At 37.2% G+C, this 19,630-nt stretch overlaps 1 protein-coding gene across 8 annotated transcripts in view; it reads right to left on the bottom strand.

Moving 5' to 3' along the window:
• Positions 1–19,630, bottom strand: part of CRB1 (crumbs cell polarity complex component 1) — a 280,501-nt gene that overhangs the window by 141,155 nt on the left and 119,716 nt on the right. For 7 of the 8 annotated variants that reach the window (XM_054523818.2, XM_054523797.1, XM_054523799.2 and 4 more), the window contains exons 2-3: positions 15,811–16,392; positions 260–455 (exon numbers count right to left, since the gene is read on the bottom strand). In XM_054523818.2, coding sequence (XP_054379793.1) covers positions 260–455; positions 15,811–16,392 — 778 coding nt within the window. The remainder of the gene's footprint in view (positions 1–259; positions 456–15,810; positions 16,393–19,630) is intronic. The other variant, XM_002809664.4, reaches the window with a different exon arrangement.

Below are 19,630 nucleotides of genomic sequence, written 5' to 3' on the forward strand. Positions count from 1 at the left end.
ATTGAAAAATTGGCCATTTTCCATAGGATAAGCAGTTCTAAACTATTACAAGAAAGACTTGTAAAATCTTCCCTCTTGAGACAGATGGTCTCCAAGAATACCCTTTTCAGTGAAATCTGAATGTTTTCATCAGTTAAAGTATAAAGTTACACCCCAAATTTTAAGCCGAGAATGTGAGAGTTCTAAATTCAACAGAGTGGTAAAATAGTTCTTGGTCAGGGAGTTCTAAGCCAATCACCCAACGCCAGAGAAAATGTACCTGTTTTCTCCATCCACGCACAGCCCTCCATGGAGACACGGTTGACTGGCACACTCATCAATGTTGAATTCACAGTGATCCCCTAGGAATCCAGGGGCACAGTCGCAGAAATAGGCCCCCAGAGCATCCTGACAAGTTGCACCATTTAAACAAGGCTGGGACCAACATTCGTCAATTTCCAATTCACAGTTTACACCTTTTAAAAAAGTCAGCACAGAAAAAACAGAAAAAGTTTTAGCAAAGTGTTCATAATTTAGCAATTTGACAATGCTTTGTTTACCAGAGCACTTGTCAAATGTTCCGTTACCCAAAATAATTTTCCCCCTTAATTGTAATTGATATTAACTTTTGGTGTGCTTATGGGAAGTTGTACAAGGCAGAGCAGCTGTTACAAAGAATTATTGCATACAACAGCTTGTGGTGTTTGGTCCGTGAAAATAAATAAGTCATTTTTAGAACAAAGTTTATTGTTAACTGCACTTTTGTTGGAAGCCTAAAAGTGGCTGGTCGATGTTTTTCCACTATTTTTAAACACTTAATTTAGTAAAGGAGCAGAGAGAACAGTGGGTAAGAGCTCAGACTCCAAAGCCAGATAGTTGGGTCGGGATCCTGGCACAGCCACTTATTAGCTGTATGACCTTGGGCAAGCTTCTCAGCCTTTCCATGTTTCAGCTTCCTCACGTGAAAAAGACAACAGTGGTAATTATCTCATAGGACTCTTAGTCTAATTAAATGTGTTTGAAAGTACTTATAATAGTACCTGATACATACTAAGTATTTGCTAGAGAAAAAACACTTTTTTCCACAAAAAAATCTGTTGTACATATATAATGTGCAATTATTGATCTAAGTGCTCATTTTGCGTAGACATTTTTATCTTAATTTTTCTTTTTTGTAAAATACTACCTTTAAATACAAAAACTGGTGACTTAATGTAATTAATGGCATCATTAGAAGCTATTAACACTTCATTTTAAGGTAATGTTACATTAAAAAAAACTGTACTTATCACCCCAAAATTACTAGGTATTATTTCCTAAGCAAAATAAGTTTATGATTTATACAAGTTGTAGCAGTATTTAAATAACAAACTATTTTATTAAATGTCAAAATAGTATTTGATATACAATAATCGCATTTGCATACAGGTTTCAAAAGACACAAAAGGAGGAATATCTATACTTATCCATCTTTATTTCTGTGTTTCTAACCCCAAATAATAAATTATATATTAAAATGATATTAAAAGATTTTCAAAAAACTCAGAAGTCAGTAGTAGTTCAATTGATTTGTGCCCATTTTTCTTGACAGAAAATGCAGCAGGATATTCTAACACCATCTATTATTTACAACTGTTAGTAGATTCAACAAATAACCAACTTAAAAGAGAAGCTAGCATATTAAATGTGATTGTTTTTTAAAAAATAAAAAACTTAAACATTAAATTTATGTCCATAAAAATGGAAACTTTTGCAATAGCACTTGTTTCTAGGTAAATGGCTTGCTCTTTGAGGCTTAGCTATGTCTAACGCTGTCTGTGAGTGAGATTTTCCACGGTTATTTTACTTGGCATAACTAAGGTCACGGAAGAGCGGAAAGACCATGAATTTTTTAGACAGACCATCCAGGACTGAGCTCTGCTCTGTCACTACTAACAACGAGGTTGGATACAGTAAATGCTGCATCAATGGTAGGTATTACTATAGTGTGTTTGTCATTTCCTGCATTCCATCCTTAATTCTTCACGGTAGGTAGAATAAAAAATGTTTGAAAAGTGACTGGAAGCAAAGACAACTCTAAAAGAGAATTTAGAATAACCTTAAATTCACTTATCAATAAATATAAATGACATTACTGGGAGTATAAAATATAGAGACTGGAAAAATTTGGAGCAGCCAGCGTGTCAAATACCATTTTAAAAAATCAATAATTAATGTAGAAAAAGCCACAGAGTAATAGTAAATATATAGCTAAAATTAGGTAATAAATATTTGAAATGGATTAATAGCCTTACAGCTAGAGGAGAAAAAGGTAGAAAATGGGGCTTTTCAGTACTGGAAAGTTGAAGGTCAAAAACAAGAATGTTTAGAGAGCAATGACAGACACATCCCTGAGATGCTTCTCATGAAGTCCATGATTGTTGGGGAGATGTCAAGATAGAGAAGGAGTGAGAGAGAGTATGGGTACGGAAAGGCCAGGCGACAGAGGTCCTGCTAAAAGTTCAATAGTAACAAGGAAATGAGAAGCCTCAGGGTGTGGTGATAATTTTGGTTGTAAAGCAGGTTTGAATGACGCCAGGGTCTAACTTGAAATTGGATCAACGTATGGCTGCAGTGGAATAAAGATGAAGGTGACTGCGATAAGAAGCTCACAAAATTCCAAAAGCATGATCCATGCAATTCCAATGGCTTCTAACTGCATTCGAGTAAAGTGAAAACTTATTTCAACCTTTTTAATATTTTGTTTTATTTCCTATTAAAATTCTGTCATCACTCTACATGCTAGTCATATGTCATAACAGACTGTTTGCTTTTCCTCAAACCTACCATATACCTCTACCACTCAAAGTTTTTGTACACACTGATCTCTGTCTGGAATGCTTTTTCCCCCTTGTCCACCCAGTGAAGCCATCCTTTTAAAACTGAAGTTAAATGTCCCACCAGTGGACTCATGAGAACAGTGGTTTCAGCAAGAAAGCCAACCTTTCCTGTTGACCTTAAGAATCATGGAGATAAGAACTCTTTAAAGAGGACTGTGTGGAAAGTGGTTTCATTGAATAAATGCCAAGTTTCAGCAAAAGCCATGGGATTAAAGGTTCATTGGGAAAAAAAGTTTGGTTTATCTATTTGTAGTTGAGAAGAGACTATAGGTAGAGAAACAGGTGATCATTCTAACAGAAGTCAGAAAGATTTTTTCCCTGTGACGTTTTCACATAAGCGAATGTAGATATACATTAGCATTCTGTACCTCCAGACCAGATCACCCTTATTTTCTTTTCTTTTTTTTTTTTTTCTGAGATGGAGTCTCACTCGTCTCACTTTGTCACCAGTGGTGCTATCTTGGCTCACTGCAACCTCTGCCTCCCAGGTTCAAGCAATTCTCATGCCTCAGCCTTCCAAGTCGCTGGGACTACAGGATCATGCCATCATGCTTGGCTAATTTTTGTATTTTTAGTAGAGATGGGGTTTCACCATGTTGGTCAGGCTGGTCTCAAACTCCTGACCTCAAGTGATCCGCCTGCCTCAGCCTCCCAAAGTGCTGGGATTACAGGCATGAGCCACTGCGTCTGGCCCAGATCATCCTTCTGATACCGTCTAGAATGTCTTCTTCAGTTATCTCACAGGCATTGATATCTCAATGGCATTGAGTTATCTCACAGGCATTGGCTGTGTCTCCATCCGAATCCCATCTTGAATTCCCAGGTGTTGTGGGAGGGAGCCGGTGGGAGGTAATTGAATCATGGGGGCAGGTCTTTCCTGTGCTGTTCTTGTGATCGTGAATAAGTCTCATAAGATCTGATGGTTTTATTAGGGGGAGTTTCCCTGCACAAGCTCTCTCTTTGCCTGCTGCCATCCATGTAAGACAAGACTTGTTCCTCCTTACCTCCTGCCATGATTGCGAGACCTCCCCAGCCGTGTGGAACTGTGAGTTAATTAAAACTTTTTCCTATATAAATCACCCAGTCTAGGGTATGTCTTTATTAGCAGAGTGAAAATGGACTAATACAGGCATCATTCCACAATTCCAAATAACGATAACCTTCCTCTCCCCACCCGTGCTGATCTGTGCCATCCCCATCCCTGCCAAAACTCTCCTCTCAGTGAATGGTATTATCATCCAGGTCATCCAAGCCATAGTTCTAGGAGTTAGCATCTTATTTGCCACTATTCCCCGTGTCCTAATTAGTCATCAGATCTCATCATTTCTCTCTTAGAAATGGATCTAAGGTGCCATCCTTATTGCTGTGACCTTAATTCAACCCTCATCATGTCTCATCTGCTCTCACTACTATTGACTTCTCTTTTCGCAATCACTCTCTACATTTCTATAGAAATGTGATCACTATAAAGTACAAGTATGATTGTACCATTGTCTGCTTAAATTTTTGACGTCATCCCCTATCTCCCTGTCTCTGAAATAAAGCACAATTGCCTTGTAATGCAGTAGAAGCTTCTAAAAGATGTAGATTCTACTGGTGCCACCCACAGCAGTGGTCTCACAGCTCCACTGTATCTCAAGACTCTAGGCTGCATATAGGTATTTCCCTTACTTGTAATGCCCCACTCCTCACTCCCTCCTTCCCCAGGCTAGCTCCAGTTCCCAAATATCCAGTTTGTGTATCCCATGATTCTGGAAACTATAGTTACTTATATTTGCCTCTAATGCTGCTTCACTGTGCTCTCAAAATTCCTCTTAATATAAATGTCTATATATATTGTCCTCAGTTGCTTATTTTTCTATTTTATCTACAAAACTGTGAGCTCCTCGAGGTCAGGGTCTTTGACCTTTAACACCAATATCTGTGGTATTTAGCACATATTCTTGAATATTTAAAAAGTGCTCAATAAATGTTGAATGCATGAATAATCAAGTCACAGCTATGGAATAATCAACCACCTCTACAGGAAGGCAAACTGTATGCCAAAACAGAGCTGCTCAGTGCTTCCACAAGCCTGGGCCATAAATCAAAAGCCCAAAAGTCAAATTTGTGGCTTTGGCAAATGTTTAAAACCTATTATGGTTTCAGAATGATTGTGCCCCAAACTTCTGATCAGTATTTAGAGACTTTGCACTCCAATTGGCATCTTTCGGCATTTAGAGATCCATGTTAACATTCTGTGCCACAAGATAATGGACATTATATCCTATCAGGATGGAACAGGTCTTGACTCTGACGCTGTCTTCATCATTCTTTACAGTGGGCAGGCAGCACACCATGCACGCAGCAAGGTGCTGATAAACCATTCTGAATGCCTTTCTCATTATCTGCAGAGTCCACGCTTTGGAAATAATTGTAGTCTGGCTTCAGACTATGATCCTAAATTTCAGATTCCATTCAATGTATTTGATGCCTAACAGGCCTCTATGCATAATATTTTTCTTTTAAATAATAATTATGTATGCTATTTTGGGGCTTTTTATGTATAACAAGTACAACAGTTATCAGTGCAAGTCGGTGACACAAGCATCAGAGCAATGTGGAACTGTAGCATTCGGTTTTCATTATAGTGATAGATTTACAGTAAGTTCTCCTCCTAGATATTATAGTCAATCTGTTTAACATCCTAAAGCAATAAGGAGAGGCTGGATGACTTCCTGCTCTGATGAATAACATAAGCATAACAATGCTTAGCAAGATGTTATAAGAGATTAAAGGTGGATAATTATTATTTTCAGTGGGAACATCTTTGGCGTTTTAGCCAATGAGATTTCTGGCTTGTGAATTTAGACACACCTTTCCTAAGGACACCAAAAATAACAAAATTCTCCTTTTGAATCACTCACTGTAAGCAGATTTTACAAGCCCAGGATTCTATCTCTGAAGGACTGCTGAATTTTGTCAATTCTAAGACTCCTTTTTTACTCCCTCACATTTTTAACATCTCTAGAACCGAGATGCACTTTACAATCAGCAGTGTCTTAGCCTCATGCTACAACTTAACCAAATAATTTTTTCTTTCTTAATGATATCTGAAATGTATGTAAGACTGATGATGTATTAAATCTGATGATACAGAAAATTTGTCTTAATAAATATTATTAATGTTTTGTCATTATTTTATTTAACTATGATTATATTTTATTATTTTGTTATTGTGACTATTATAATCCTTTTTGTTTCTACAAGTTTTACTTTACTGCTAGACAAAACTGGAATAACCTGTGGTTTCCATATTAAACATTTTTTTTTCGGGTTTTCTTAATCCTTGTCACATTGTGTCCTCTTTGGTACCATTGTACCATCAGTGAAAGTTTAAGAATGTTCTTGACACTGTTTCAAAACCATCTTCCCAGAATATCATGGAGGCTGAAACTAATTCTAGGAAGAGAAAGAAAGAATGTCTTCTCTTTGTCAGCCCTAGGAGTGGGGCATTGGGAGGAAATTCTCCTACTTCCTTGTATCTAATGATTACAGTTGTCTGTTTGGAGAACAGTTTCTTCTAATTCTGTGAGCTCATTCTTCATTCCTCTTCTCCAGCCATTTTTCTCTCAATCCATCTGTATGCCATTTCTCCCACTTCACTTGCATCATAAATGTCATAAAATTTACCATAAGATAGTAATATATTATTTTCCCAAGTTAATAGGAATGACTTTCCCCATACACTTTCTATATTTTATACATATATATACACACTCACTTTTTAAAAGAATTATGAAAATAACAAAATATATATCAAATTTTAAAAGCTGGAGTAACCCATTTCAGAGACTCCAAGATGCTATGTTTGAAAAATACACTACTTTTATGAGTGGTTTATGCTTTAATTTTATAAGTTTTTTTGAAAGACTATAGAAAAATTACAATATTCTCATTTTATGTTAAATACATCAACATTAAACATTATGTATTTTCATACTTCCATAATTATGTTTTAATCATAGCAAATTTCTTATGTTTCTCTTCATTAGGATAATTACTATTCGTAAATATATAAAATTGTTAAAATAGTAGTAATTTCTTAGTTCTTCATTTTATGATATGGCCATTTTAGAAGCTGAATTATTGCCTAGGCATATTAAAATGTTACACTTTAAATTTATAAGTGCGGCAGAGAGATTTTGACTGAACTTCAGTTAATCTATTCCTGAGTTGGGTTCTAACAGTATTCAAAAAATAATACTTTCAAGTAATCAGGTATAAGATTACTTGAAAACAATTCAAGTATAAGAAAATGATACCTGTAAAAAACAAAGGCAAACATTGTTTAGATACCATAGGTATTCATTAGTAGTAATGTTTTAAGAGACAGAAATATTGGCAATTAACTCTTTCATAGCCTAAATAGTCTATGGAAAAACTTTTGTTAATCCATTTCATTCTCACCATGACCCTAAGAGTTAGGTTGTATTACCATGCCAATGTTTGAATGAGGAAATGGAAGTTCATAATTGTTATTTATCAGTACCAAACCACTAGAGAACATCTAGGCTGAGCCTGGAATCTCTGTCTTCTGCTTCCAAATTCGTCTTTCCACCACATCTGTTCATTATATTACTATATATTTTTCAGCTCATCACCTTTGCATTCGGACCTGCACACACACCCTGCTGATAACTAGGTAGGCACTAGGAGAAATAGCAGTCACATGTCAGAGAGAAAGCTGTCTTTCTGGCTCATAGATGATAATTTCTTTCTATGTCCTCACATGGTAGAAGGGGTGAGGGATCTCTCTTGGGCCTCTTTTATAAGGGCACATAGCCTATTTATGAGAGCTTCCCCGCAATGACCTAATTACCTCCCAAAAGCCTCACCTTTTCATACTATCGCCTCGGACAGCATTTCAACATATGCATTTTGGAAGGACCAAACTTTTCAGATCATAGCAACCCCTTTCCAAAATATCTCTGCAGTCCTTCTCCCTTGATATTCAACATATTATTGTTCAAATAATAATAGTAAATGTAGGCAGAAGATACAAGTTTCAGTTTTACATTCTGAAAGGGATGCATTTTTGCTCTACTCATAGGCCATTTTTTTTCCTAGGAATATTTCCTGACTCTAACCAACATTACCAGCTTCTTTCTTTGTGCTTCCACAGCATGATGTTTATAGACAGATGGTAATTGTTGTTTACATTCCTGATCCCAGAATAATTTGTGAGCATTTTGTCAGGAATAAATTTTATCTTAGTCACTTTTACATCTCCAAAGTCCAGCACAATGCCCAGTGCATTGCAAATATAAATATTTGCTGAGTGAATATTTGTTATTTTGTGCACTCATTCAACAAACATTTGTCAAAACCTGGAAACTTCATTTCTTCATAAAAACTACTTCACATGACTCTAGTTCTGAGCAAAAGCCTGAACAAGTGTTTAACTTTCCTTATAAGACACCATAAAACATTATCAATTTCATAATTAAGCGCATATAAAAACAACCATTTTTCTTTGATATAACTATTTCTCATGAAATAAGTTTATATTTAATAACATATTTTATTTTCCTCAAATTATTTCCCATGACCATTAAATTACCTATATTATTTGCCACGGATGCCTTCAAAGTTATTTAGTTGATCAAAATATATTTAGAAAAGATAGAACACCAAGCCCAGATTCAAATCTCCACAATGACTGAAATTCGAATTATGTCTTTGATATGTGCCACTGTAATGGCAGTGTCAGTTAGTTACATCATACCTCTTAGACTTATGCATCAGCATGGATGAGGACTACTGGAGAAGGCCCAAGAGGAACATGAAATATCATTAGAAGTAAAAGAACTGCTGATAGGACACTTTAAATGAGTAACCATCATGTAACCCAGGGAGGTAAAATATGTTGCAGTTGTGCAAGTGAAAGACACTGCATGGCAATATGGTGGATAGAAGCTACTAAGAAAGACTGCATTCTTGCTAGAATATTCTGAAGGACAGATTTGTTCTGAATAATCTAGACATTGCCATCAGAGGGCAATAGAGGGCAGAGAGAGAAAGGCATGCTTTCATTTTGTTTGCATGATCCATGATCCTTCTTTGTTAATTTCCATCTTAAATGTTAAGGGTGGAACAGGGAGGGGAGAAAGTTACTGTTAAAACTTGATGGGGCCGGGCGCGGTGGCTCATGCCTGTAATCCCACCACTTTGGGAGGCCGAGGTGGCGGATCACAGGCTCAGGAGATCGAGGCCACCCTGGCTAACATGGTGAAATGCCATCTCTAGTAAAAATGCAAAAAATTAGCCGGGTGTGGTGGCACACTCCTGTAGTCCCAGCTACTAAGGAGGCTGAGGCAGGAGAATTGCTTGAAACTGGGAGGCGGAGGTTGCAGTGAGCCAAGATTGCACCACTGCACTCCAGCCTGGGCAACAAAGAGAGACTCCATCTAAATAAAAAATTAAAACAAAAACAAACAAAAAACTTGATAGGTCTCTTTCACTCTTCCCTCCCCCAAGGAGTGGATTTTCTTGGACTATTGTATTAACCTCCCTTAGACACTTGAATTCCATGCTTATCGCCCCCTGTAGTGTATCTTCAACATAATAAGCAGAGTGACCTTGTTAAAATGTAAGTCAAATCATTCCAGTTCTCTGCTCAGAACTCTCCAATAACCTCCCATCTCACTTAAAGTAAAAGCCAAAGTCCTTACAATGGCTTACAAGGTCCCAAACAGTCTGACCTCATTATTGCTCTGACCTATCTCCTTCCTCCTTCACTCCAGTCACACTAATTTTATTGCTGTTCCTCAAACATTGCAAGGACTCTTTACCTCAGGGCCTTTGCATCCGCTTTTCCTCTGCCTGGAATGCTATTCCACAAGACATTTCCTTGGTTCCCATCCTCTCCTCTTTAGAGCTTTATTCACATGTCACCTTCTCAGTGAAGACTTTCTTCATCATTCTACCTAAAGTTAATCCCTAATACCATTATTTTGTTTTACTTTTCTCCACGCAGTTATTACCTTCTAACCTACTATATACAGTATATCTATTACTTGTTTTATAGATATCTATCTCTTCCTTGCAGAATGTAAGAGACTTTGTCATCACTTCTCTTTACTCTTTCATTTTCAGAACATAGAACAATGCCCAATTCGTTGAGGTACTCAATATATATGTGTTGAATAAATTAATGATCTAATGAATTCAACAAATATTTAAAAAATCCATATCATGTGTCTTATAGTCCATCTGGTGCTGGTATAACAGAATATATAGAACTGGGTAATTTATAAAGAACAGAAATTTATTTCTCATAGCTCTGGATGTTTAAAAGTTCAAGACCAAGGTGCCAGTAGGTTTGGTGTCTGGTAAAGCCCCACATCCAAGATGGTGCCGTGAAGGCTGCATCCTCCAGAGGATAGGAACATTGTTCCTCACATGGCAGAAGAGTGGAAGGGGGTGAACCCACTCCCAAAAGCCCTTTTTATTATGGTACTAATCCATTCCTGAAGGCTCCATCCTCGTCGCCTAAATACCTCCTCTTAGTTCCCACCTCCCAATACTATTGCATTGGTGATTATGTCTCCAACACATGAGTTTTGGAGGAGGCAATCACTCAAATCATATAATCAAGTACCTAGAACTGTTACTAGCAATAAGTGCTTTATATAAAAGCCTGCTTTTATTGATTTGTGTTTCCTTGCCTCATGGACTTTGTGAAATAACAGTCAAGGATGTCACATGGAAATCCACATAATTTTCTATGTCAGTGGTTCTCAAAGTGTAGTCCCCAAACTAACAGCATCAGCATCACATGGGAACTTGTTTGAAATGCATATTCTTGGACCCCCACCTCAGATCTGTTGAATTGAAAACTGTATTTTAATGATAAGCTGTATAGGTGAGTCTGATGCATGCCAACACTTGAGACCCATTGATCTACATTGTAAGCTTATTAAGTTGACAATGCCAGTTAAACTTTTAATAAATTTGTTTCATATCAGAGATTTCAAGTTTTCCTTGGATACAATAAGTTTGAAAATACTCTGACCTTGATAAATGTTAAGTGAGTCTTGTTTCTGGGGACATTATACCTTCTCTTTCCTTTCTTGCCCATGGTCACTCTCCCAGGCCAGGTCCTAAAACCTTATACCTGGGTTATCACAATGGCCTCCTAACTAGTCTCCACGAACTAACTAGTCTTCTAACTACTCTGTAAGTACAAATACATTTCCTTGACTATATAATGAATTTTTGTACATTTTTTTCTGCAAGGAAATTCATCATATAGTTGAAAAGTACATCGAATATAGTACATTTTCTTATTTCCCAAAGGATTATTTTTATACCAAAGATCTATTTTGTAATAGAGGAATAAGATATTTTTCTACATTGATTTGATTCAACATACATTGAACTGGCCTTTCTCTGCCCTCTTACAGCCCTATTTTTCTCATACTGCAGGCATCTGAATGAGAAAAATGTACATTAATCCATCTGGCTAATTTTAAAGAAGGCCTCAATTATGAAATGATTCATTGCATAAAATTGAACTAAAAGCAGTCACATGCTTAGAGCTAATATTCTTTTCATTAAAAAAGTTTGCATCCACTTACTTTCAGCTTCAATTGGAGTTTTTGCTTATGCACAGCAGATTCTCACCAGCCTCTTCAGTGGCTCTCTCTGAGCCCATTTCTGTAGTTCATGAATCACTGCCCATGAAGCATAATGGAGTGCACAGAGGAGAATTCACGCAGTGTGAACCCTCTCTATGTGCTGCAGCTCTTTTTCCCCTTCTACATCTCTGCCTTTTAAAATTTATTACCTTTTCTTACTTTGCTGCTCAGAGGAACACAGGTTTTTTTCTGTAAGAGGAGTTCTTTATGATCACTCTAAATTTGGATGTAGTGCACAGCAGCTAGGTCATTGTAATACAGTTTCCAGGATTCATCAGGAGGTCTAAGTTGAGGCAGAGCACCCCAGCGCATCCATGCTGATTGCTGATGGTCTTTTTTCTTTCCTTCTCAACTTTGGCTTTTCCCTTGGTTCTATAGACCTTCTTTGGGGTTCTCGTTAGTTGGCCTGCGCTGCCACAAACACTGGTGGTCATGGGATAGCAATGAAATAAACACACATCCGTGTGTGTCTAAATGATGGTATAGTGCAGGAAAAGTTTCCAAATAAAGTTCACATGAACTTAATATTTGGCCGCCAGCCCTGGCTATACATTAGACTCATCAATTAAATTTGACCCTCTGAAAGTAGAGTCTGAGCACCTCTGTTTCAGAGCTCCCTGGGTAATTGCTAATGAGTAGTCAGGGCTGAGAAACACCGATGAGCTACCAGAACACAGGCCATTCTACTTGTGTAGGAGATTGGTGAGCAAGCCTATGACTGCATTTTTTTTTTACCCGAACAAGCCTAACCAGCTAATAATAGACCCGATTTTTATCTGCCTTATGAGTCTCTCGTTTAAATTCTGTTTTCAAGAAAGTTTTATATATGTCACTTAAAAAGGTGAAATAATAACATGTAGCTGATTTCATAGAAAACAAGGGAAGAATATAGTCAAATAGGGAACAACACTATTATATCAGGGATTGACAAGGAAAGCATCCTCATTGTGGACCTAAGTGTTATAGTGAGAAAAGGGGACTCATTCCCATTGGACCCTGCAGGGATGTGATACAACCCACAGTATAAATGAATTCATTGTAAGGTGAAGTGCCTTATGATGGGATTTTACTACATTTACATTTAGAATATACTCTTTCTAGCTTTTTTTTTTTTTTTTTTTGAGACGGGGTCTTACCCTGTCGCTCAGGCTGGAGTGCAATGGCACAATCTCGGCTCACTGCAACCTCTGCCTCCCCAGTTCAAGCAATTCTCCTGCCTCAGCCTCCTGAGTAGCTGGGACTACAGGCTCGCGCCACTTCGTCCAGCTAATTTTTGTATGTTTAGTAGAGATGTGGTTTCACCATGTTGGCCAGGATGGTATCCATCTCCCGACCTCGTGATCCGCCCGCCTCAGCCTCCGAAAGTGCTGGGATTACAGGCGTGAGCCACTGCACCTGGCCACCCTTTCCATCTTTTATGCCTAAATTTAGACCACTGAAAGGATTCATTAAAATCCAATTTAATTAAGATATTTAAAAAACATACATTGTAAAATATAGTTTTTCAAGCTGTGTTTTTTACAAATATGAGACTATTACACAATACTATAGTTGAAATGAATGAAACATTAATTTGATTTTATATCTATTTCTTTTAATCACCATTCACAATATTGAGATAGAAGCAGAAAATGGAAGACACTATCTTAATGAACTGTATTGATTTTTAAATGTGACCATTGTAAACAAAGCACTTCCAAGCCAGCCCCACAAAGATTTCTTATTTTTATTCAAAAATTTAAAAAATATTGAAATTCACCTGCCATAACTCTCACAAAGAAAAGAGACACCTCAGTATGGCATACAAACAAGGAGCTTTTCATACAACTATTGTTTTATAAGCTTTTAAAATATTTCCTATAACTTTTAGATAGTATTGATAATTAAGTCACTTGATAAAATAATTTTCCATTTGACATAAGCATTCTAGAATCATAGAGTATACATAAAATAATACAGAAAGTGAATTCTTATTTAATATTCATTTACCTGAGTTTCAGGATGGGGAAGGGTGCCCAGAAATATATGGAAGAATTGTAAAACTTAGAACAAGTTAGTAACAGTTGATTAAGCAGCCATTACTCACAAATACTAAGTCAGGATCTTGGAGGAAGAGGGCTCCTCTTTTTTTTTTTTTTTTTTTTTGGCTCGGGGGACGGAGACTCGCTGTGTCGCCCAGGCTGGAGTGCAGTGGCGTGATCTCGGCTCACTGCAAGCTCCGCCTCCCGGGTTCACGAGTAGCTGGGACTACAGGCGCCCGCCACCACGCCCGGCTAATTTTTTGTATTTTTAGTAGAGACGGGATTTCAGAGTAGTCTCGATCTCCTGACCTCGTGATCCGCCCCCCTCGGCCTCCCAAAGTGCTGGGATTACAGGCGTGAGCCACCGCGCCCGGCCGAGGGGGCTCCTCTTCTTAATCCACTAACTGACATCTAATAGAAACTCAGAAAGTATTGATGAATTAAAGAATAAATATAAAACATTACTCTGTCCTTTAGAAACTAACATTTTGGGGGGGGGGCAGCAAAAACATAGATATATGTAAAATAGGAAAGAATTATGGGGGATTCTTTAATACAGGTGTCAACTAGTACAAACATAATGAATATAATTACTGCAGCAGTGTGGAACTATTATTCCAGCCGGAAAGGAACCTGGAAATGCTTCTTGTGTTGGGTGATATTTGAACTAGGTCTTAAAAAGTATAGCAGAACTTCAGAGTAGACATTGTGAAGTGGGGAACGACATTCCAAGGGGAAGGAAATGACTTGTATAAGAAATGAAGAAGATTTATTAGAGGAAATAGAAGGCTTTGGTGGAATGTGTGAGGACATGGCCCCTGTCATGGGCCCAAATTGTGAAGGGCTTTCAGGGAGAGGCTAAAATTATTCTCTGTGTAGTGGGAAGCTCTCAAGGCTCTTCAGAACTGCGGCATAGGTCTATTTTAGAAAAGTTATTTCAAAGGCAGTGTTCAGAACAACTTCGAGAAGGTAGAAGCTGTAAGTAGAATGTCTGGGAGGTTGTGTAGTAGTATACACAAGAGTTGAAATAAACCTAACCAAGGAAAAGAATGGATGAGCTCAATTTGGAACGTATCTTAGATGTCAAAAAAGCAGATTCTGAAGACTGGTTGTATGTAAAGGAGGAGGGAGAGGGGAAAAATTTCATTTTAGAGCAACTAGGAATGTGTCTATTTTATAAAATATATAGTTTTGGAATGTTTAAAAGTAAAATGATGCTGGAGGGTTCTGGTGCAAATTTTGAAGAGAACTATTTTCCAAATAGTTATATTGCTTAACGCTTGGAAAAAGAATGACAAAACAAAGAACTAAGTGTGAAAGTGTTGGGAGAAGAAGGCAAGTTTAAAAGCTGAAAGCCTTAGGAAGGCTTCCAGGAAGGCACCAAAATGGCAAGTGCTAAGGGAAAACATGGTATTAAAATGTGAGTGGTGTCTTAGAGATATGAGTTGGGAACTGTAAGAAAGTGGTGAGCAGAAGTTAGGATGAATGCATGTGAGAAAGCATAGACTAGGTAAGTTACCCCCTTACAAGTAAATGGAAAAGCCAAAGCATAAAGCAAAGCAGGAAATGTGGCCATCGTGAAGAATTGACCTAAAACAGTAACAGTGATTCAAAAGGATAGGGAGGATAAATACTGAGTGTGAAGAGGCTGAATAGCATGTAACTTGGTAATGATGAGTTGTCAACTTGTTACTTTATTATTAAAATAAAATTCTATCAACAGAAACATTGTAAAGAATATATAGATAAATATGAGGTACAATTGTTTGCTCTAAGACATAAAACAAGATCAGGCTTTTTTTCTTAATAAAAATTGCGATTTATCTGATATACCATGCTCCATCAGCTTTACTATCACTGATCTGTTGATAATACTCAAGTCGGCACTAGAAACCCATCAACTTCCAAACTGCCTTCCCAGAAGGTTGCAGTGCTAGGCTTTGGGGATTAGAAAGCAGGCTTGAACTGGAATGAAAGGAACATGCACTGATGAGGAAACCTGAACTGCCCTTGAGCTTCTCTTGGACCCCACTCATTCAAACAGCAACAGTGACAGCAGGAAACCACTTAGAATTCGGTGCATTCAGTGGATTTTCAATAGTTTAGGGAGTTTCTATCTACTGATTGATTCCTGTCAAGAACTTGGCCATTTTCATAAATGATTGTATGAAAAATAAAATGTCACCTCTGCTTCTGCCACTTAGAGAGAGCTAACTACACCATCTGTGATTCAGATATGATCACACTTACCGGAATAATCGCGGGGACAGATACAAATATATCTTCCTATTTCATTGAGGCATGTAGCCTCGTTCTTGCAGGGATCTGAAGCACATTCATCCACTTCCAAGTCGCAGTGTCTGTCTTGATATCCTGGGACACAGAAGCAGGAGTAGCCATCAATTCCATCCTGGCACACGGCCCCATTTTGGCAAGGGCTGGAAGCACACTCATCGTGATCTATCTCACAGAATCTTCCAGTATATCCAGCAGGGCAGATGCAGACAGGATAAATAGGGTCCTGATGGCAAATACCTCCATGTTGGCAGGAGTTCTTGCCACAGGAACCAATGGTAGTTTCACAGATTGTCCCACTGTACCCAGGAGGACATTTGCACAGAAAGCTCCTTTCTCCTGGGGTGTTCACACAAGTGGCACTTCCTTGACAGGGATTGGAGAAGCAAGGGTCTTTCATGTTGTCACAGTCTTTGTCCAAATTATTGGCTGTGTCTGAACAAGAACAATCATTGTCTTTTGAAAAATCTTTGCATGTAGAATTGTTTTGGCAAGAATTTGAGAGGCACCTGGTGTTGTTTTTATTGCAAAAGGAATCTACAAGGAAATAAAAAGTAACAAGATTAAATTTATAAATGAGGACAAAGTTAAAAATCTTTCTTTGTGAACTTTGTGCTGCCTCAACCAAACTCATTAATAAAATACATAGTTGGGTACATCCTAATGAAAAAACTATGTCGTCTACATTACTATATCTAGCACATTGTATGCACTTTCAGTGAACAATGCAATAATTTTCATAGTGATAATACCTTCAGAGCAAGACTTAAATGGACACAGAAAAAAGTTATAGGATATTTTAAGTTATCATTGAAATTTAGTTCCCAGAGAAAATACCATGGAGAATTTTGTTTCCTGATTTAACAGAAGACCTATATACAGGATAGTACATTTTACCGGATGTAGAGTTTAATTACTATTTTCAGACCAAATTATATAGGCTGCAAAATTGTTTCCTTGCAGTAAAGTTTGCCATCTACTGGCTATTTTAAGAAATTCTACCACTGTGAGTTTCAGACTTTTTGTTTTCCCTCTTTTCCTTTCTTTTTTCTTTTTAAGAGCAGCAGAATTCCTTCAAGGAAAATGCCATGAGGAATGCCAATGCACAAAATTGGAAAGTAGATCTGCTCAGGTCGAAGCAGGGGAAGGTCCCTTGCAGCCCAGTCAGACCAGTCTCCTGCCTCCCCTAGAGACACCTCCAAGGAGCTGGGGTTTGAGACCAGCAATTTGAAAACCCCTGCACAAGAGAAAAGAAAATATTTTATATAGTTACTATAAGCAATTATTTCTATATTTGCATTAAGTATTTCTAGTGCTAAAATAAAGTTTTTTTGTCTGCTGAGAAATAAAAGCAAATTTGACCGGTTTTAAGGAAGACAAAGACCCAAATAACAGTAAATATATTTCTTGTGTGTGTGTGTATGCCTCTGTGTGTATGTATTTTCTAATAATTAAATTGACTTGGAAAATAGCCATATTGGTAATTTAGTTTCATTATGAGGCCGAGTATGTTTATTTAGAGCAATGAAACAGTGCAAGGTACAAGACTTTCAGGGAAGAGCATGTTAATTTCTCTATTGTAAGTAGTGTGTATTCCTTTGTCCTTGATAGCTCTATTGCACATTTCTATGAAACAGGTAATTCTCTAATTTAAAATAATCAATCAAGAATCTGAAAGTTGTATTCAGTGGTTCTTATTATCAATCTTTTCACTGACTTTTCTATTCAGCAATCATAGGAGATTTACCAGTGAGTCAGGATAATACAGTGGGAAGGGGCAACAGACGGGTACCAGGCCTGCTCTGCCTCTCCCAGCCTCGGTTTCTGTTTCTTTTTTTGGTGTGTGAGAATTAAGTCACTAAATTTAAATGCTTTGCAGACACATCGTAAGTGTTTGGTAAATGCTAGCTCTTACCTTTACAAGATGTTGAGAAATAGTTTTGAGTTCTTAATAGAAAATTTACTGAACAAGTAGAAAACAGCAATAAAAATAATTAAAAAGGTACAAGTCACTAATAATTTTCACTGAAGAAATTCTATTTTAAGAAAGAGAATGAAACAAAATAAAAAAACTCGAGTCCCTTACATAGAAAGCCTAACAATAGACTAATTCAAGATGCCAACTATGCCCTTCCTGTAAATTACCTGGGAATGGTCAGGATCGGACAAAGATAATCATGAAATTGAATTAAAAAGATTCTGTTCCCCAGCTCCCTTGTTTTTTGCAAGAAAATATTTAACATCTGATTATACATTTTTAAATTATTTATTATTATTATTATTATTATTATTATTATTATTATTTTGAGACAGAGTCTTGCTCTGTTGCCCAGGCTGGAGTAGAGTAGCATGATCTCAGCTCACTGCAACCTCCATGTCCCAGGCTCAAGTGATTCTCCTGCCCCAGCCTCCCAAGTAGCTGGGATGACAGAAGCCCACCACCATGCCTGGTTAATTTTTTGTATTTTAGTAGAGATGAGGGTTTCACCATGTTGCCCCCAGGGTGGTCTCGAACTCCTGAGCTCAGGCAATCTGCCCGCCTCAGCCATCCAGGACTCCCAAAGTACTAGGATTCCAAGCTTGAGCCACAGTCCCCAGCCTCTATAAATTTCAAGTACCATTTAAATTCTTGGCTCAGCAAAATGCTAGCTATGGAATTTGAGTTGTGATAAGGACTTAATTGTTCAGAACATCTGCTGTATCTTTGTATTGTGCTCCATATCTATTTATTTATAACAAGTGCTCAGTAAATATTTTTTGAGTATTAACTGTCAAAGCCATCACTCTTACCTTAATAGTTTCTTTATGTAAAACTATGCATATGTATATGCACACATATATGTATATTTAAATGTATAATTATTGATCCTTGACCTTTTTCAAAATTCTATTTAAATACCCTCTTATCATCAGTATACTCAGTCTTTTCTTAAGATTTACTAACTTCTCTCCCTAGCTCTCTAATTATATCTGTCTTTAGATATCATTTTAAGTGATATTAATATCAAGAATTAAATGTATCCTTTGTCAGCAGAAGGAAAGGAAGGAGGCGTAGATAGAACTCCTATTATTGCTCATATCTGGGTTAAAGTAGCAATTTTTAATATGCCTCATATTTAGCTAGATAAACACTCCTCAATGTATCCTCACTAATATATATAAAGTTATTCGGGAATTTATTCATTGTTTTGGAACATATATTTCTGGTGTTTTTTTTCCTCAAACTGTTGAGACAGGCAGGGACTTGGGGAAGTCGCTTCTAGGGACAGGAAAAGAATATGTCACCTGTGGTATGGAGTAATGTTTTTTTCAATATATATGGTTGGTGTTATTTGAAAGAAAATGGAGTAATTTTCCAAACATGTAAAGGCAAGTTTTTTAAATTTTAATTCTATAGTTATCTATATTTAACCTAATTTTACCTAAATAATCAGAGTAGAATAGAGGAATTGTGAACATAAAATTTGATATTTCCAAAAAATCAAATGAATGGTGTCTTATATTGTTTCACCTAGAAGACTGACGATTTAATAAATATTTGCTATGTTTTGCTAATGAAGTGTAATCAGAATGAAATAAAAGGTATAAACAATGCTACTGGAGATAGAACTGTCAACATTTGCAGGTCTAAGAATGCCAATTTATGAGAATAAAGTGGTTTGCTGAATTCTCTTTAGCCTGGCTTTCTGCAGAGAATGAAATTTAGTTCCAGGATTGGGGTGGGGAGGGAGGCGGTGCAGGAGGGGCACATCTTTAATCAGGACATAGCCCAAAT

The sequence above is a fragment of the Pongo abelii genome, chromosome 1, assembly GCF_028885655.2.
Source record: "Pongo abelii isolate AG06213 chromosome 1, NHGRI_mPonAbe1-v2.0_pri, whole genome shotgun sequence".
Classification (NCBI taxonomy): domain Eukaryota; kingdom Metazoa; phylum Chordata; class Mammalia; order Primates; family Hominidae; genus Pongo; species Pongo abelii.